Source organism: Podarcis vaucheri (assembly GCF_965113315.1).
Source record: "Podarcis vaucheri genome assembly, chromosome: 7".
Classification (NCBI taxonomy): domain Eukaryota; kingdom Metazoa; phylum Chordata; class Lepidosauria; order Squamata; family Lacertidae; genus Podarcis; species Podarcis vaucheri.
In genome coordinates, this window is record NC_138765.1 from 32585051 (window position 1) to 32605860 (window position 20810).

The 20810-nt window shown below is 47.4% G+C and overlaps 1 protein-coding gene across 12 annotated transcripts in view; it reads left to right on the forward strand.

Annotated features, from left to right (window-relative positions):
- The window catches only part of MAP7D1 (MAP7 domain containing 1), a 55362-nt gene continuing 34552 nt past the window's right edge, over window positions 1–20810 (forward strand). For 7 of the 12 annotated variants that reach the window (XM_082233201.1, XM_082233211.1, XM_082233205.1 and 4 more), the window contains exon 1: window positions 2–633. In XM_082233201.1, coding sequence (XP_082089327.1) covers window positions 570–633 — 64 coding nt within the window. In that variant the 5' untranslated portion in view covers window positions 2–569. Of the gene's footprint in view, window positions 634–1174; window positions 1335–20810 lie in introns of those variants that run through there. The other 5 variants (XM_082233207.1, XM_082233206.1, XM_082233202.1 and 2 more) reach the window with 3 other exon arrangements.

The following is a 20810-nucleotide window of genomic DNA, read 5'->3' on the forward strand; positions in this document are numbered from 1 at the left end:
ACTCTCTTTGCAATATCAGCTGCTGCTGCTGTTGCTGCAACTGGACAAGGGGGGGACGGGGTTGATTTATGCTGGTGGTGTTTTTAAATATATATATTTTAAATATATATCCCTTGATTTGCTTTCAATCTCCCTGGCTGCAAAATATCCCCCCCCCCCGCTTTCAAATTCCAGCGGCACTGAGTGGGGAAATTAGAAGGATTTTTTTATTTGAAGAAGGGGGGGCTTCCTCCCCAATACTGTTGCATTCGGAGAAGATAATTTTATGAGTCTCTTTGCGGGAAGCAAGTTTGTTGGATATTCTCTCTCCACCCTCCACACGCCCGGAAACTGTGGTGGAAGCTGGAATCATCTTGAAGAAGGAGGAGGCGGAGGAGGAATGAAAAAAAGAGGAAGGGCTTGATTTATTTTTGTTTCTAATAGGATTATATGTTTTATTTCTGCTTTACTTTAGAAATTAGAGGATCGGGAGGGAGGGATTAATAGGAACCCGGAGAGAAAATAAGGTGGGGGAGGGAAATCACACCCATCCTATCCATCACCTCCTCAAAAAAAACACAGAAGCCACCATGGAGAAGAAGGAAGAGGCAGCAAAGGCCTTTTTGGTGAAGCAACAGCCGGATGATATCCGAGGTAAATATTTGCTCTGCTAAGAAGTCATTTTTAGAGGATGATGTTGCAAATCGTTGAAAGGGCGGCGGAGCGGGGCGGGGGCAGAGGAGCAAAGAGACAGCAGACTTTGAATCTGTGTCCGGATTTCCACCCAGATCTGCGAGTGGGCACAGATAAGGGGGTCCGGGGGTGTCTGTTTGCTGCAGCAAGTTGTAGAACATTCGTTCTCTTAATTGTTCTCCAGCCTTTCCAAAAACATGAACTCATCGCCTGACTATTTTGTCTGTGCGGCTGGCTGTGCCTGATGGACATTTGCTACAGGGGCCTTTTGGGGAGGGGGGGAGTCGGGGGTGCTGGATGGATGTGAAGGTGGATACAGTATTGATTCTTTAACTAGGATTCCGTATCCCCCATGCAGGGAAGGGATCATTTTGGGAGGGGGCCGGTTGGAGGCCACGCTGCTGTGATATTGAGGCAGGGGGTGCCCGGCCTTCCACAGGTCACTGATGTGGGGTTTATAAATAACCCTCTGTCCGAAGCCCTACCCAACCCCGGATTGGCATTCCTCCCGACAGCTGCCTTTGGGAGGCGACCAAGCCCTCGAGGAGACCACCTGCCCCTTTCTTCTGACTTTGTGAGTGGGGGAGGTCAACCCCTGGTCGCAGTTGAGAAAAAAAGAAAAAAGAAAAGCCGATCCAAGTTCAAACTAGCCGAATTTGAAGGTGTCGAGGGCCAGGACCCGGGGTGGCCACGTAAAGGGCTCCGCCGTGGGCCTAGTTCTGCTCTTGCTTGTGCGACTGGGGTTTTTCTGAGAGGGTGGACTCGGCAGGGAAGGGGGGCAGGGCCCAGACCCACAATGGATTAAACTTCCCTGCCGCTTGGAGGGAAAAGTTGGGGGCTGGCTCTCCAATTAAAGGGTCATTTTTTGTCCCTGGGGAACGTTTTGAGATGGAACTCTTGGTCCTCTGCCAGTGAGGTTTGTCGGAATCTCAGCATCTTGCCAGTTGTATGTGTGTGCAGTCAAACAGAGAGAGATAATCTTTGCCATTTTCCCGCTAGACACCAGATATCTGCTTGTCTGCAAGGGCAACATCCTGTCTCTGTTGTACAGCCTGGAAATTTTTGCCGGCACACATGTGGGTGGGCTGTGTTGGCTAGAATTTGGACAGGACGTTTTGTGTGCTTGTGTGAGTATGTGTTTGCTTCATTTGTAGAGAATTTGCTTTCTGGGTTTCTTTTTGGAGTTTTGCTTTGTTTTTTGTTTTTTTGTCCAGAACTCTTTAAAGGCCTGCTTTCTGAAATCATCTGCAGCTTGGGGCTTAAAGTTCCTTTGAAAACTTCAGGGCCTGGTCATTTCCTTTGTCCTCGGTTTCGGAGACAGGCTTTAGAAGATGACAGCAAATAAGCAGAGTCCAGTGTTAAGGATCTCACGAATCAATAGGTTCGCCTTGCAACTTACTTTGAACTGCTAAGGTTTGAAGTTCTTGGTTATGCCTTTTGTCAGAAGCTTGTGGGGCTACTAATATCTCCCACCCACCCCCGGATGGAAAATTGAGCTAAAGTGGAACCATCTCTTCTCGACTGGCAAACTTTGGTTTTGTTCTCTGAACGTTGGGAAAGTGAGATTGTTACTTTGGTGTAGTTACGCAGTGGGTAATCTTGCCAAATGAAATGTAGGCTGGAAGTAAGGAGGGGGTTGTTCAGAAGGCCATGTAACTGGCAAATGCTGGGTTAAGTAGGGAGGGGTGTGGCTGCCTTCTGAGGCCTCTATAGCATGGCTGGGACCTGGCCAGATGAAGCAGTGTCTGTGAGTTGTCTTATTTTGGGTTTTGCTGACTCCTGCCAAGTAACTGGTGGCTTGAGTGCAAGGAAGAAACAACCGAAAAGAAAGAGGAGTGGCAAAACCATTGGGATATGGGGGACTTCCTATCATCAGTCACTGCCAGTGATGGCGTTGAGCGTGTTATAGGCAGCGAGTGGTGCATTTACTGGAAAGCACCGGAGGTTTTACATGGGGAAGTAGGAAGGCCTGGGTAAGAGAAGGTGTTTAGGTTTTGGGGCTGGGGTAGCCCAGAGGTGATGCAGAAAGAGACAAAGACACAGGGAATTACCTGATACTGAGTCAGACCATCGGTTTATTTAGCTCAGTATTATTGTCTACATTGACTGGCAGTGGCTTCCCAAGGTTTCAGGCGGGGTTCTCTCTTGGTCCTCCCTGGAAATGCCAGAGATTTGACCTGGGACCTTCTGCATGCAAAGAAGATGCTCTGAGAATGCAGAACAAAATCCCAGTTTTTGGATCTAGGCCAACAGGCTTGACTGGATGAGGTTGGATTAATTTTTTATTTTTTTTAGGTTTGGAAAGGCCTGGCCCAAATTTTCAGGCTTCTAAAGTGTGTACTTGGGGAGAAGCAATGGGAAGTAGCTTCCTATTTCTGAGGTATGGAGGTGGAAGAAGCCACTCCCACCCCCCAAGTTGCTACTTCCCATAGAAACCTCACAGGGGATCTGGAGCCAGACGTAACTGCACACTGTGGGATTTAAAATGTCTGGAAACATGCAGGCAAAGGCTGGAATATGAACAGCATAAAGGCCGCAAGGAAATGTGGCCTGCTAGTGCTTTCCCCCTCCCTTCCCCTTCTCCTAAGAGGCTGCTTGACAGGAGGCCCCCTTGGTGCTAATTTGATTCTCTCTCAAGTGCCTGGAGATCATTTCCATGCCCTTGGAGAGACCTCTCAGTCGTTTGCACCATTCCAAGCTATGGGGCAGGCGAACTCTGCGTTGCTGTATTCTGGGCCTGAATTGTGTGCCTGTGTGTGGGCCATGCAGGATCTTGCCCCTATAGTATGACTTGTAGTTGCCTTAAGCAATGTGGGCTGTGTGTTGGTGATGGATGGTATATATGAAGGGAAGCTCATAGCCTCCAATATCCTGCAGCATGATCATGGGGTCATGCTTGTTGACATGTTGAGAATAACACTTTCCTCTGCCTGCTCCTTACGTTGTTTCCTATGCAGCAGCTTATCCTCCATGGATCTGAAAGCCAAGGCAGTGCTTAAAGATAGGATAGAAAACCATAATTGCCCTACAGTAGGTTTTCAACAGTTCAGAGTGCATCTCAGCATCAATAGTGTATGAAATGGAGGATTTTGTACCACGTCCGCATGATGCATTTTAATGTTTGTGCGCAGGATTCTCTGTGCATGTGCACTAGGGATGAGATAGCTCAGTGGTAGAGCTTCTGCTTTGCACGGAGACGGTCCCAGGTTCAATCCCTGGTATCTACTGGTACTATTGGGAAAAACTCCAGTAGAACTGTTGCCAAGTCATTGCAGACAATACTGCTGTGGTTCAACCATAGAGCACATGCTTTATATACCGAAGGTCCCAAGTTCAGGCCCCAGCATCTGAACCTCTATTTTCAGCCTGAGGACCACATTCTCTCCTGGGCTACCTTCTGGGTGCAACATATGAGCCCAGAGGCAAAAAATGGATGGAACAGATAATGTGTTTCCCAAACTTAGGCCTCTCCAGCTATTTTGGAACTACAATTCCCATCATCCCTGACCACTGGTGCTGCTAGCTAGGGGTGATGGGAGTTGTAGTCCAAAACAGCTGGAGAAATACTGATGTAAATGTCACAAACCCCTCTCAATTCTCCATCTATGCATTCAAAGACATTTCAGCTAGGCAGAAACGCTCCAGCAGGGCTGATGAGGCACGTGACCTTTGGGAGAATTTTGAGGGCCAGGTGGAAAGACCTGAAGGGCCACATTTGCCCCCTAGATCTGAGGTTCCCCATCCCTGGTGCAGACAATACTGAGCTAGGTGAAACTGTGGCCTGGCAGAGTCTGTATTAGGTTGATAGGTTCCCCCCCCCCCTCTCTCTCTCTCTCTCTCTCTCTCTCTCTCTCTCTCTCTCCCTCCCTCTCTCTCTCCCCTCTCTCTGCCTCTTCCAAACTAGATGAGATGCCATTAACAGAACTATCAATTGCACGAATGACTTTTAAAAAGCAAGCAGCAAACATTGAGCTGGGGGTGAAATCTAATCTGGACTTCAGCAGGGGCCAAAGGGTTAAAGCCCCCACTCCATCCCACAACTGAGCTTCAATCAGGATCGGGACCCCACAGCTGCAATGTGCTCGCAGGCCATTTGTGAAATTGCTTGTTGGCATAGCATCTCATCTGTGTTGCTGCTTATCATTTTCCCCTATTTTGTGTGAGCTGTGGCTCCAGCCCCTTATGCAGCTGCAAATCATGGTTGACATTGCCTGTTTTAATGTGTTAATACTTTCAAAACTGAATTGTTTATCAGGAATGTTGTATGATGTTTTGAATTGATCTCACCTCCCTCGACAAGTCGGCCTGGGTGATTTTTTTCATGCTTCACATTTTTAGCTCAGTGCTCAAGGTAGACAACCAGCCTTTGCTCTAGTCTCAGCCTGGCCAAAACCTTATTGATCCCCCTCGCCATATTAGAAGATTAGAAAAAGTAAATACAAGGTGAACAGAGATTGCTGGTGGGGGATGGGGAGACTGAAGTGTGGGATAAGACATTTCCCACGATAGGCTTCCCTGCATAAAGCAGGGGTGGAGAACCTGTGGCCCTCCAGGTGTTCTTGGACTGTATCTGCGGTCACCCATTCTGACTGAGACTGATGGGAGCTGGAGTCCACCCCCATCTGGAGGGCCACAGGCTTCCCACCCATCTACCCACCCCTGCAGTAAGATATCCAGTGGAATAGACTATTCCACAGGTCTGAGGATGAGCCTTGTGGGCCTCTTGGTTGGGTCTTGTATTCAGCAGCACTCCAGCCAAATAGGTGCTCCATTTCCACCCTACCCCAGCTAAGCAACTCATTTATTGCTCCTTGATTTCCAGCCCAGGGCTGGAGTCATATGGTGGTGTGTGTGTGCAAGGATTAGAACTGCTGAAGATGCTCCATTACAGTGGTGCCCCGCAAGATGAAAAACTCGCTAGACCAAAGGTTTTTCCGTTTTTGCGTTGCTTCGCTAGACAAATTTCCCTATGGGCTTGCTTCGCAAGACGAAAACGTCTTGCGCTTTTTAAAAAAAGACGCTTGAAGAGGCGCAGTTGTGACGGACCGTGCTTTGCAAGACGAAAAACATCGCTAGACGAAAAGACTCGCGGAACGAATTCTTTTCGTCTTGCGAGGCACCACTGTACTGACCTAAAGCCCTTCCTCCAGCCTAGTAATATGTTCCCACCTGTAGCCTTGTGCACTACAAACCATCCATCCAGACCTTCCATTAGATTAGGGAGTTAGCAAGCTGTGCTAGGTAGAGTCATACCATTGGTCCACCTTACTCCGCCAGTAACTGATGTCTGTGTGGAAGGACTTTGAGTTCAGGCCATTTCTGGTGCTCAAAATAGCTTCCCAGGCTCAGAATTCTTGAACGCTGAATGTTTGTTTTTTGCAGCTGGCTTCAGTATGTGGATCTCAGGATTCTAGTAAGAAATACACAGAACAGTCTTCACAAGCCTGAATATCAGAAGAGCTTTTCTGCTGGGTCAGGCCAAATCCTAGCCTAGCATCCTGCTCCTGCAGTGACCAAACTGATTCCAATGGGCAACTCACAAAGAGAACCCGGAAGCAAAAGCTCTCTCCCCACCTGTGATACCTAGCAATTGGAAGTCTAAGGCAGTGGAGGTAGAACATGGCCATTGATATCCTTACCCTCTGTGCATTTCTCTGGTCCTCTTCTGAATCCACCCAAGCTGCATTTGTCCCCCTGCAGGACTGGGGTAGATGGAGCAATAGCCTGACCAGATATGTGGCAGCTTCCTAAGCTACAAACAGGAGACAGCTTGGAGTATTGCTGAGCGGTCCTGGACACTACAGTCCCACCAATCCCAACCCTTTTTTGCTGCTGTTCTGCAATCTTTCTGGTAGGGAACAAGTGATCAGGCCCCAAATCTACACTCAGCGTGATCGCTGAATAATCAAGAGTTTGCCCTGAGGCTGGCTTTGCGTCCGCTTCATGAGCTCCACCCAGCAGCTCTGGTTAGAAAAGACATGGCTAAGCTTGGCTTGGTGGCCCCTTTTGTGGGATGGAGGATTGAAAAGGAGATGAACAAGCCCCTCCCACCTGGCAGTCCCTCTTGCAGAGATGGCTGAGTCACCCCTAATCCGAGATTGCTGCGTCAGATGGTTGAATTAATGAATTAATTGATCAAACTTTCTTTTGTCAAGCAACCAAAGCTCTGTGTTAGCTCTCCTAGCTGCCTGTTTCTCAGGCAGATGAAAAATTCAGAGCCTTCCATTGTTTAGAATGAAGCAGGACATTCCTTTCCTTTCCTGTTTCGATGATCTCCAGATGGGGGAGGCTCAGGCAGTTGTGGAATCTGTGCGCAGTGCGCAGGGTATGCCTAGGCAGCCAAGCAGTGTTCCGGGGGAAGCCGTTGCAAGGAAGCACCAAAGCAGGGGAAGGGCCACAGCTCAGTGGCAAAGTGCTTTCTGTGCACGCAAGAGGTCTCAGATTCAATCTCGGGCATCTCCAGGTAGGGCTGTGAAAGATTCTGGTAGAAGTGCTTTGGGAGAAAGGAGCTATTTAGTGGCCTGGTTCACACAACACTGAACTATGGTTTGTTTCACTTGACTGTGGTTTGTTTAAATGTGCAAACCCAGCTCAGTAGACCAACTATGGCTTGTTTCCTGCCAACAAATCATGCCGTGAAACCATGATTTGTTGTTGGCTTGCACCGGCTTGTTTTAACTATCATTTAGTGTACGACTGAACCCAAGTGGCACCTTAACTATGGTCTCTTTGGCGACTCCTCTCCAGAGGTGCTTCAGGCTGCAGAGGCATGTGACAAGAACTGATGGAAAACAAGCTAGGTGTAGGAATAAGCCATGGATTATTTGGTCATCTGTGAGCTCGCTTGGTGTTTGTTGAACAAACCCATGGTTAAAACAAACCATTGCCTTATGTGTGAATGCAGCCAGTGTATGACTTGACTTGCTTGACATTGCCTAATACATCTAACTATTTGGTCTGCAGGCCTCTTTCTGAGCACCTCTGAAGCCCAGTTGGGGACACGTTGGAGCTGGTGGAGGCTGGGAGTAAGGGACTCATCCACAAAGCCCCACTGTATTTCGGAGGTGCTCAGAAAGCAGTGAGATTCTCATTGCTTTCTAAATAGTTCTAAAGCTCAATGCAGCCATGGGGACGAGCCTTCTCCCCAGCTCTACCCTCCAGTTCAAAGGACGGGGTTGCCACTGGCAACTTGGTGTGCATGTTTGTGGAGCCCCTGTTCCAACATGATTCTGTGCACAAAGTGCTTTCCCCTTCCCTCAACCTCCATTTCCACTTTGGGGATCGTGGCTGGATTTCTGCAAGACAGGGCACAGATGCCAGGTGGTCCTGTGACAATTGCCTACACCCCAGATTTTTCTGAGCGGTGTGTGCATGTGTAGTCACCCTATAGCAGCCCCTGCTGTCGTTTTCCAAGGTGTTCTTCTAAATCTGCCCAACCCTTTCCCATAGCCAAGAAGTAGCAGGTGCCCTGGCACTGCGTTCCCTGGGCTCCCTATGTCTTTCAGTTTGGATAAAGCTGCACCGTGACGGAGCACTTGTGATTAGGAGTGACAGGCCTTGCAGGGCATCTCAGGTTCCCTGGCTGGCTTTCCTTCATGTATATTTTAACCCAAGTGTAAGCCAACGCCTGGCTCCCACCCCAGAGCCAAACGCAGCCCCTTAGTCCCTGCCAAGCCACAGGTACGGAATGGCTCCAGCCCTCCGCTATCTTTTCTTGATGTCACTCCAGGGTATGTGTGCGCGCACGTATAGAAAAGTGCACTCCATGTGCGCACATAGCCATCCATCCACAAAGGATGCTTCAGCGGCCCGGCAATTTCAGACTCAGCCTGAGTTTTGTACAGGGTCCCCTCAGGGATTTCTCCCTTTCTTAAAACCACTCTCTTCTAAGTTTATTTTCTTCGAAGCAATCTACATTCTCTTTCACTCTGCAAAAAGAGTTATTTTGACTGCTTACGCGCAGAGAGGTGCTGTCATCTGGAAACATGCTTTTCCTTAAGCTTTTGCCATGGACCGGAAATCTTGGGGAAGGGAGACATCCTCCCCCCACCCCCACGCAAATAACACTACACTTCTGAGCCAGCTGATCTAAAGGCGATTTGCAGAAGTTGGTTTGGGACAAACAAACAAAAAAGTCTTTTCTTTCCCACAGTGAATTAATGTATGAAGCTCCCTACTACTCTTCAGGTGAGGCAATGGCCACTCGCTGCCATGGCTGGAGGAAAAGTCAATCAACACAAAGTCAAAGTCGTGTTTCCTGCAAAAGGACCCATGTTTAATCCCAGCATTTCCAGGAAGGCTAGGAAATGAGCACCACTTCCTGAAACCTCAGAGAGCTTCTGCCAGTGTTGACCAGGAAATGGGTCGCCTCCAGATGTTGGACTACAACTCCCACCAAACCTGACTTGGTCATGCTGCCTGGGGCTGATGGGAGTTGGAAACCTGCAAAACTGGAAGGCTACACTTCCCCCATCCCATGTATAGATAGTACTAAATTAGATGAACTAACAGACTGACTTGGGGAAGGGCTATAGCTCAGTGGCAGAGCACGTGCCTTGCATCCAGAAGGTCCCTGGTTCAATCCCTGGCACCTCCACTTAGGTCAGGGAAAGACTCCTGTCTGAAACTCTGGAGAGCTGCTGCCAGTTAGTGCTGATGCTCTGACTTGCTGTAATGCAGCTTCCAAATCTTTGTGGTCAGAGGCAGTATACCTCTGATTAAAAGAAGCTGGGAAGGCCATCATCTTTATAGTGTGTTAGTGAGTTTCCAGAGGCACCTGGCTGGGTGATGTTGGAAGCAAGATGTTGGACTTAGACAGACTCTGGTCTGATCCAGCAGTTCTTATGTTCCTTGAGTTCCTGTAGGTTGATAAATCCTCCATTTGCCCCTTAATGCCAGGTAGGACTGGCAAACTTAATTCCTTGGACAGATGACTTCTTCAGACTTGCTAGATAAAGTTTGGCTGAGATTAAGAGTAATAATTCCTTGCGCTCAATTTCATTGGGGTCCTTGAGGGGTTTAAAACAACGAATCCTTTCTCCATATGTGACAGGAGATAATAGCAATTGGTGTTAAAAAAATCTGAACTCTCTTCAATGCTTCTTGTTATTTTTGTATTGCATTTTGCCTTGTGGTCATTTAACAAAGAGAAAAGCAGATGTTACTTTTTAACATCTATTCTCTCTCTTTGGTGCATTTGACTCTTTTCAGCCTTTGGGACACCTAACCTTTTTTACCCTGCTTTGCAAAGCCTGGAAAGAAAATGTTGATCCTTTTTGACTAGGGCTGCCATTTCAATTTTCACTCTGGTTCTGTCAAACACTGAAGCTTTATGGCGTAAGGGAAAATAAAATTCTTTAATGGTTAAACTTTACATTGCTGTTTTCAGCTACGAACTATCCCGAATAGGTAAAATGATGCATTAGCTTGTGTGTGTGTTTTTTTTTTAAAAAAGAAAACAATATTACCATGCAGACTTTTATAATAACCTATATCCCACCCTTGTAATTAAGCTCTAGCTTGGTAAGCCACACATGACATAGGATTCCACTATATGTGAGGGAGTGAGCTGGTGGGGGAAGGCTAGAGAACACTGACCATCCCCTGTACACAGCGTAGAAACCAAGCTGTTGTGGGAGGGACAGACCTCTCTGCCCCATCACTGCCAGCTTGCACCAGACTTGTAATTTATTTATTCATTCATTTATTTATTTTTGCCTGCTGGTAAATTTTGTCAGCTTATTTACAAGGCTATTCTATCCTGTTTCTGAACTTGGCCAATCTGCAGATGGATACTGGAAAATGGAAACTAGGGGATCAGGAGCTCATACTGACATACATTGTTCTCCCCACCCCAGCCCTGCAAGGTGGGTTAGGCTGAGCTTGGTGGCTGAATTGGGATTTGAACTGTGGTCTTCCAGCACTCTAACCACAACCCCACACTAACTCTCACCTCACCACACTTACAGGCAAATAGATGACTGGGGGGAATCACTTTTGATTTTCTCCCCCAGGGGTAGTCAATATGGGGGCCCTCCAGATGTTGACAGTCTAATTAGCACTTCCACCACCATCCATGCTATCTGTGGCTGACAGCAGCTGTAGCTGAACGATATCTGGAGGGCACTGTGTCGGATACCTGTGTTCTAGCCCCTGGTTCTCCACGTGGCTCCTGCTTGCTTACTTCTGCTTACGACTCCTTTCCCTTCAATAAAAATGAGAACCAGAGCTGAGTACACACCGTACAGACCTACAGTTCCCAGCACCTTTAACAAACTTTAGTAGTCAGGATTCTTTCTTTTTCTTTTTGCTGGGCTGGCATGTGCTTTAAATATGTGGTGTGTATGCAGCCCAAGGCAGGGCTGGTATTAATGCATTTGTGGCATAGTGGGCAATGTGGGGGACATGGCTGACCTCGCTCCCCAGTGGTCCCTTTTAACCTGTCCTGTCTGAGCATCTGGTTGGTTGGCACCCCTACCACCTGGGTTTTCTTCCTTTCCCTCCTGTGTTATATACACAGGAACATATCCTTGCACTTCAGATTGGCTTCATTTATCACATTTATATCCCACCTTCCCTCCAAAGAGCTCAAGGTGGCAGGCATGGTTCTCTTCCTCCCCATCTTAGCCTCACCACAACCCTTATCTGGTAGGTTTAGCTAAGAGGCAATGGCTGCCCAAGGGCAACCAGTGAATTTCACTGCTGGGCAGGGATTTGAACCTGGGTCTCCCAGCTCCTAGTCCCAACATTCCTACCACCAGCTGTCATTTGCTTTATTTGACCACATCAGGTTTGGTTGCTAGTGTGGGGCTGACTTTAGCCCTCTGGACACATTACTCGTGTGTAGGCAATATCCTTGCTGATGGCAGAGTGAGGATGTGTTTTTTCACTCACACTATGGTTAGGTCTGCTTCTCATACGAACTATGCAAGGGAATTCAAAGGTGTGAATATGTATGTGTAAGGGACACCTGTGTCCACTCTTTCTGTGGATGTTGTACCAAAGGGTGGTGGTTCTGGGTTTCTTAATCCAGTTTAAAAATGTGATAATGTGCCTCTGACAGGACTCCTGGTTCATACATGCATGTTAATTTCTTGATGATTGCAGCCTCAAGAGATCATTGGCTTTTGTGAATGCTCTGTAGTGGATCCAACACAATGAGCAAACCTCTCTTGCAGCCTTATGTCACAACAAACACCAATATGTTTCTCAATAGGGTCAGCTCACACGTTAACCTACTAGCCCTCAAGGTTGTGGGGCATTAGGAGAGCACATTGTTGTGAGCTTTAAATGCATTGAAGGCCAACCTGCTCTCTAGAATCCAGTTTGGTCAGGGTAGCTTTGCAAATACATCCACAAAAGTGACATCAGTCATTTTCCAACAACCAAATATCCCTCCTGATAATGAGATCTACATAGTGAAATGCTGATTCAGGGTGTGGTCAGTGACAGCAGAGCCGGGGAGTTGCTTCCTGAATCTTGGAAACAATTGCTTTGATTTTTCTTGCTTTGGCCTCTCCCAAACTGGAAGAAAGCCCCAGGAAACCCATTTCCTGATTCCCTTCTAGCTAGCTGATCCTAGATTGACACTGATATGACATCCCTGCCCCCAGCCCCCAAGGTACAGGGTTTTTTCCCCCTTGCCCTCCTGTCTTTGCACAAGGCCCTACATCCCAGGGAAGGGCCCTGCCACAGCTTGTATGCCCAGAGAGACTGCACGCCTCATTAAACACACAGACACACAAATACTTCCTGCAGATTAACTCGCAAGTGTACCTTTTCACACCTGGCTGGGAACACCTGTCATTGTGATCAAGCAGCCATGCCTTAAGGGAGGGCACTAAGCTTCACTAAAGGTAACCAGCCAGCCTTATAGTTCCTGATTTGCACTGCTGGATGCAGCATCAGTGCTCCCTCTTTCCCCAGTTTGAATCCTGCCTTAACAAATTCAGCCTAAGTTTAGAGAGAGTGTGATTTCAGCAGACATAGGTTCCTTACTAATTAATGTGAATGTTTAGAGCGGTATCTACAGGTTGTGGTCAACTCACTTTTATTCAGCTCACACCCTTTGAAATTAATGGACCTAAGTTGGTCATGTCCATTCATTTCAATGAGTCTTTTCAATCAAAGTTGAACCCTGTATACACCTTTTTTCTGTCTGGTGGGCTAGGGTTGCTTAAAGGTTTTCTCCACCCACTGCAACTTCCTTTCCCCAATCATCTTTCTCACAGCTGGATTTATGTCTCGTATGCATTGCAGGAGGCAGGGGAAACTACCAGGACATTTTGCAGTAGGAAAAGCAGCAGGGAGAGGAAGGGTGAAGCACCCTCTGGCCAGCTGCATTTCCCCCTAAAATGACCCTTTACAAAGTCACAATATTCAGCAAACACAGAGAGGAGAGTAACATGTCATTTCCCCCCCTCTGCTGATGAGTTTGAAATGTTGAAAGAATAAAACTGGCCTCCTTTGTAGGGTTGGTGACTTGTTCTCTTCACACAAACCCCTTCTTCAGCTCTGCCATTCGTAGCTGGGCAGAGCATTTTCACTCTTGTTTACCACCTTGTCCCTCACCCAGCTGCACACCTAGGCAAGGGCATTTGGTTCAGGGCCCTACCTTTTGGCGGAAAGGATGGGAGCTCAGGAAAGGCTTTGGAGAAGGCAGGGCAGGGTTGCTAAATTGGTCTACTTGGCAGAGAAGGCAGAAACTTGGGTTGGGGGAGGCTTAAAAGGACAGGGTTTGTTTTGTCTGGAGACATGAAGGCAGAGCCTGATAGCATGCATTGCTTGAATGTTGGGAAACTTGTTATCAGGATCCTTGAGGAGAATTGAGTCTCCGGGGCCACCTAAGAGGCAGGGGAGAGAACCACAGATTCACAAAGTCATTTTAGAGCAGTGTTTTCCGAACTTGGGTCTCCAGCTGTTTTTGAACTACAACTCCCATCATCCATGGCTACCTGGTCAGGGATCATTTGCACACTAGGCTAGCCTTTTCACACTCACAAATCCCCCTCTATCCTCCAACCAGGCAAGCAACAGGCTTATCAGGGTTCAAAAACATATTCTAGCCAGGCAAAAACACTCAAGGAAGTGAGGGGTGTGGCTGGGGAGAGTCCCAAGGGCCAGATAGGAAGGTCAGAAGCACCACATTTCTCCCCTGGGCCTGAGACTCCCCACCACTAGTCTAAGTCAGTTGTTCCACAGTTGTCTCCACTTCATGCTGTGGACAGCTAACCCAATTCTCCCTTTCAGGGTGTAACGGAGACTGAAGGATGTTTTATCAGGCTATTTCTGTCCTGCAGGAAAGGAATGGCTCCTTCAGAACAGTCCAAGTACAGTTGCATTTGTTTCCCAACAACCTGGGAACCGTCTCGCTCTGTTTTCTAGTTGCAAACTAAAATTGGACTGAGCACAAACTCTCTCATGGGAAGTGCAAACTTGATATTCTTGAGGCTTTTCCAGAGTAATGGCGGTTGCTGGGGCCTTTGAACGGTTTGAATTCAGCCCACTGGAAAAGTGCTGCATTTTAAGTGATATGAAAGTCTTGCCCAGCAGTGTTTGATCTGCGATGTTTCATTCACACATGTGAGCCTGTTGCTGAGCAGGGACTTGTGAACAGGCCATAAGAACAGAGCATAAAACAGGGGAAAACAGAAAGCCTACCAGATAAGGGTTCTTTGCATTGAGTGGCAGCTCTCCAGGGTTTGGGGCATCAGGCCTTTCCCAGCCCTATCTAGAGATGCCAGGGATTGAACTCTGGTGACGTCTGGGGTGGAAAATCACAATAGTAGTCTATCAGAGCCTATCTTGGGAAGATTTAAAAACAGCTAATCTGGTCTGTGTGCCAAAGGTGGGGTTTGCACGGCTTGACATTTCTTCCAGTCTAGCACCTTCAAGGCCCTGTCTGTAGACGCATATGGTAAAGTTGGCAAGCTGGTGTCAAGGGCATGGTAATGTTAGCAAGCTCAGCTTGAAATGTGCATTTAAAGACCCCCTTCCTCCTTTTCTGATCTTTTCTTCTTTTGGTTTTGTCTGTCTCTCCCCCTCCTCTTAACAACTATGTGGCTGAATGCACCATCAAGATTGCCTCTCCATATTCCTGGACAGGGATAGTCTGATGGTTGTAGTCCATGCATTGATAACTTCAAGGCTGGATTACTGTCATTCGCTTTATGCAGGGCTGTGCCTGAGCCTGGTTTGGAAGCTCCAGCTGGTGCAGAATGCAGCAGCCAGATTGCTAGTGGTTGACAACATGTGACACAATTGTTAAAGCATCTGCACTGCATCTACTACAAAGCCAGGTTCAAGGCAGTGTTGGAAACTCAGATATATGTATTAGCTAAATGTCAAATGACACCTTAAACCTAGGTTACGGTCACCACAACAGAATGTCTAGGCGCCTTTTTTGTTGTGGAATTTGTTATAATTGTTATTATTATTATTATTCATCTCATTTCTATACTTTATATTTTAAAGGGGAAAAAATCTCAAAGCTGTTTGCAGCATATTAAAACGTCAAAATAAAGCAATCCAGAATAAAATGAATTCAAGCTTTGGGGAAAATATTTCAGATCCTTCTTTAAGTGACATTTTGCTTTCTGCATATCTATTTACCTACTTAATTGATATAGCTGCCCCATAGCAGTACTTAAAAAGCCAGTATGGTGTAGTGCAGGCATCCCCAAACTCGGCCCTCCAGATGTTTTGGGACTACAGTTCCCATCATCCCTGACCACTGGTCCTGTTAGCTAGGGATGATGGGAGTTGTAGCCCCAAAACTGAGGGCTGAGCTTGGGGGTGCCTTGTGTAGTGGTTAGAGTGTCGGACTGTGACCTGGGAGATCATGGTTCAAATCCCCACTCAGTCATGAAGCTCACTGAGTGACCTCAGGCCAGTCACAGCCTCTCAACCTACCACACAGGTTGATTGTGGGGATTAACTGAGGGTGGGGGTAAACCATGTACACCTTGGAGAAATATGTGGAAAGAAATGCAATAAATTAACCTTTTCGGCTTACCTGCTGGAGGGGCCAGCCAGTTGGAGATGTTAGTTGCCAACCTGGCATCCAGAGATCTCCATGTGGTTGCAGTTGGACATGCACCAGTCGCAAAACGCACCTGGTGCCTGCCTAATTTCTAACACTGGTTCAGTGGTGTTCTTGTATTAATTTACAAAGCGATGAGCAACTTAAGTGCTGGGTGCTTAAGCTCTGTCCCTGATAATCATCTGATGGAATGTCGCTGGAATGTTCCCGGAGTTGGGGAGGCTGATTTGACAACATGGAACTGTGCCTTTAAGTGTCACCGCCCAATCCTGTGGAATATTCTGCCAACAGAGAGTCAGCAGGCACCTCCTGTTTCAACTTCTGTGCCTGCTGAAAACTTTTCTATTCCATCAGGCTTATGCAGGCAGTTCAGAATACATTTTCCCACAACAGTTAGCTCCTTCCTTTTTTTAACCCCCCCCCCAAAACCTTTCTTTATATGGTTTTATGTGCAGTTGTTGTGAACTGCTTTGATCTTCTCTGTATGAATTAGCAGTGTGCAAATACTTTTATGAATAAAGAAGACAGTAAGCTAAGAAAGTCAGCTTCTAGTCAAGCTTCTGTCTTGCTGAGTGGCACAATGCACTTCCCTTGTGCAAGCCCAGCTTCCAGCGAACGGGAGTTGCATCAGAATGCAGGCATCCTCTGGCACTGTGCCTCTTCCCTTCAAAGCAGCTAGCATGGGAGACGCTTTCTTGTGGCTTGCATCCGGGCACACCTCTTGCATCTCTTTTCTGGAAGCACCCATCCTGGCCCCATTGGTGCAGCAATGGAAAGGATCTCCCTGGACGCACAGCAGAATCCAGCCCTGCTAAGCCTTCTTGAAAGCACCCATCCATTTGCCCCCCCATGTGCCTCTGTGGGCTGGAGCCAAGGGGGCAGGGCAGGGACTGCCTACTCTTGCAGCTGTGGCTTTGCGAACCCCATACTTAAGCTCTCCGAGGCTCCCTTCAGTGCTGGGGTCCGCTGGCTCTTCCACCCTGTAATTGGTGACCAGGCAGAGAGAAAAATGCAGCCTGCAATCCTTCTGTGTAAAGAAGCTTAGCTGCCTTCTCTACTTGTGTGTTGTGGAGTCCTTGAGGCAGGCTTCACTGGCTGCCATCACTGACGGTGGTAACAGTTTTTAAAAACATCCCCTGATATCCCTTCCTCCCTACATTCTCATCCCCTAATTACAGAAGGATGTAATTGGGTGGGTCATTGCTGAGCCCAGTTGTCTGCCCTGCTGCTGATATCCTGCACCAAAATCCTATCTGATGCCTGCCAGGGCTTTCCTGGTGCCACGTAGACAAGATCATGTGTTGGGTCATCCTCCAAGTTAACTAATGCAGAGTTGGGACCAACTCCAGTGCCTCCAGTGAATGATATGGATTAGGATCTGACCTCCCTCAAGCATAAGGATGCCTGGGAAAAGCAGCAATGCCCCTTGGTAGACCATGCCAAGATGACATTCCAACATCATCTTGGCAGTCTTTTTGTGTTGGAGCTGCCCTTGGGAAAGAAAGGATTCAAATCCGTTTTCCCTGAATGCTGTGGTTGCAATGAATATTGGGTACACACCCCTGCGTCAACCTTTTTTTTAAAAAGGTGTGGTTCTAAGGGCCCCTCCCAACAGTCTTTTTTTATTGTGTATTTATGATTATTTGCGCTCATTATGGTATTGGGGTGGTTATATGCAATCTCACTTTCAATACTGTTTGCGCCTGCATAATTTTCAGGTAGGGCATGTGGCCTTGTTTCCAGTCATGGCATGTTCTGTAACTTCTTGTTAAAACCCTCTGACTTTTTATACCAGCAAAGTTCTGGTTTGTGTGGACCTAGTAAGCCATATAGTTTAGCTCACCACATTGTGCAAACTAGACCAGAGTGATCCAACAACAACCATGACATATTTTCATTTACAGGCTATAGTTAAGGCACCAGGCTGGGTTTGCATATAATGCTAAAGCAAGGTTTATTAACTTAGATTTATTTAAACGCAGCAGGGCTTATATTTGGCCCTGTTTAAATTTGGTGCCAATTGCAAACTCCCACTTTCATCAGTGATTAACTCCAATTGGGAGCTCCCAAGCGGCACTCATAACAGCGGGGCTTCCATTGCATGCCAGGTTTTTAAGCTGCTGAATTGCAAAGCCACACTTGGAAAAGAACAATCAGGAACACACTCAGAAATTCCTGTTGTTCCTTTGCAACTGCGGCTTTACTTGCCCCACACCTGATGTCATATTTTGCCTGAATGGCAAGCCTTCTTTAATGCAAATCACCAAGATAACATTTTTTGTTATTGGGAAATATGTACATACTGTACATAAAAAAAATAAAATGCATTTGGCGGCTTAGGAAATTTAGCAAGCGTTGCTGTCATCCATACACTTTCAAGATCCACATCTCCAAACAGCCCGATTTGTCTCCTTTGATTCTCACCAGCCCCAGCTGTCAGCGTTGCTTTTTGAAGAATCCTAAAGAGTAAGTAGTTTTCTGCTTTGAAAACTCTTCGCTTCCTCCAGTAGGTTCCCAGATGCTTTTACTCTGCCCTGCAGAGCTAAGGTGCTTTGGTGTTGCTCATTCTGTATCTCTCCCTCCACCCCGCTGAAAGGGGGCGGGGGCCTTGATCGAAGCAGGCTCAGCCTTTTGTGGGTAAACATTCAGAGGAAGAGGGTTTCCCAATTCAGGCATACTGCGTCCGCCACCTGTTGCAGGGCACCTGCTGTTGCGTTTCAAAGAATATGCAGAATTATGCTCAGTTGCATTCCATTAAAGTATCAAAATTCAATTTGCTGCCGTCTGTTTTGCAGTCTGTTCTGCCATTGGTGGCAGAAGCTGCTGAACGTTTACATAGTTGGAGCTAGGGTTGCCAGATGCTGGGTACAAACATCTTGGGGGGAGTGCTGTGGTCACATCCTGTTTGTGAGCTTCCGAAGGCTTACCTGACTTCTGCGGCCTGGAAACAGACCCCTTGGCTAGATAGATGCTGATCAGATCCTGTAGGCATTTCTTAAACCTGACCTCTTGTATACAAGGCAGATCTCTAGCATGAGAGGTAGTGGGGTGCCAACATACCACCACTCAGGAAATTGCCTCGAGTTATTGCCAAATTATGGCCACAAGGGTTGCGTGGGGTGAAAGTGCCTATTTTAAGCATCTAATCTTTATTTCAGAAGCGGTCTGATGGAGAACCAGCAGCCTCCCGACTGCAGGGGTTTAATTGAGTGCCACTAAATTTGGAGTCTTGAATGTTCCCTGGCTTCACCACACAAGTGTTGATCTGATTATCTAGCCTGGAACATGTCATCGGGAGAACCTGAGAGTGCTCATATGAACACAAGGAGGAGGAGCCTGACTGCTGGGACAGGGCAAAGCTCTATCTGATGCAGAGCCAGCAGCAATGCATAACCATTTGATTGGGTGGCAGGGGGGCTTTGTGCAGCAGTGATCCTTGCGTGCGGGCAGGACAAAAAGTCTATGAAATGTTGGAAGGTGTGTTATGTGGACCCCACTGCTGGGATCTCATGTGGTGACTTGGTTCACACCCACCCACACTGTGTATTTCAAGCACATGCCTTCCTGCAAAGAAAGCTGGGAGTTGTAGTTTAAGGGAATTGCAGCTCTGTATGTTCCCAGGATTCTTTGGGAGAGCCTTTGGCTTTAAATGTGGATGTGACTGTGTGTTTCTATTGATAACAGTGTCTGTGTGTGTTTAGATTGCTTTGGGGCTCAGGCTTAGTAAAAAGAAAAAGGTGGGGGGGTGCGGAAAGCAGTTGATTCAATTAGCCATGCGTTCTTGAGTTACTTGACAGCCTTATGTAATTTTTGTCATAACAGCAATTTTCAAAGCAAAACCCTCCCTGATGCCAAATGTTTCTCTGCCCTGCTGCAACCTTTTTAATGTTTTCCTCCACCTCCTACTCCCCCCCCCCAAGTCACTCACGGTTCCCATGACTTAAGTACATCAAGCAATTCCATCCTTCTCCCTCCTGCCTCACTCTCGCCCCCCCTCGCTTCGGGCCTTTCCCATCTTGCTCATTTGGCCTCTGTTTGACGTGTGTGTGTGCGCATGCGCATGCGCATACAGAATAACTGTGAGCATCTTTCCTTCCCCGCCCCCCCCCCGTCCTGTTGTAAACTGGAAAGAATCACGGGTGTGGAACAAAAACTGAAAGAAGAGAGATCTTGTGACCAATTTGAAAGCACTCCCAGCTTCAGAGTCCTGCAGGCTACCCGGAGTTACATCTTTCCATTAGCAGATGTCATCTTGTATGGACAGAAAGTGCAACCCCCACCCCTTTAAAACCGAGCTGCCAGTGATGGAAGGGAACCTTGCACCCAGAACGTGTCCACACTTGTGGAAATATACTTTTTAACTGAATGCAGTTTGGTGGAAAAGTAGCTGGAGGAGATTGCTCAACTTTTGCATCTCTTTTTCTAAGTGTGTGTGTGTGTGGTCAGACTGGAAGAACTCGGCTCTCTGCCTCTGGCCTTTTAAAGTCAATAGAAAGTAAGGTAACTCTACATTGCTTTGCCCGGAGTCTTGCTGGAACTTGGATGCTAAATTAGCATTTGCACTGAGACTGTGTCCATCATACTCCCATTTTCTGCACACTGTCTGTGTTTCCAGTGCTAGGTGGGTTTTTAATGCATGATCACAGGACATATGTATACTGTAAGGTAAAGGTAAAGGTAAAGGTAAAGGGACCCCTGACCGTTAGGTCCAGTTGCGGACGACTCTGGGGTTGCAGTGCTCATCTTGCTTTACTGGCTGAGGGAGCCTGCGTACAGCTTCCGGGTCATGTGGCCAGCATGACTAAGCTGCTTCTGGTGAACCAGAGCAGCACACAGAAATGCCGTTTACCTTCCCGCCGGAGTGGTACCTATTTGTCTACTTGCACTTTGACATCCTTTCAAACTGCTAGGTTGGCACGAGCAACGGGAGCTCACCCCGTTGCGGGGATTCAAACCGCCGACCTTCTGATCATCAAGCCCTAGGCTCAGTGGTTTAACCCACAGCGCCACCCTGTAGTTTGTTACAAAAACCTATTGTTTGATGTGATGCTTCTCAAACAAGCTTCACTCTAATTGGAGTCCTTAAGCCTTGGGATCC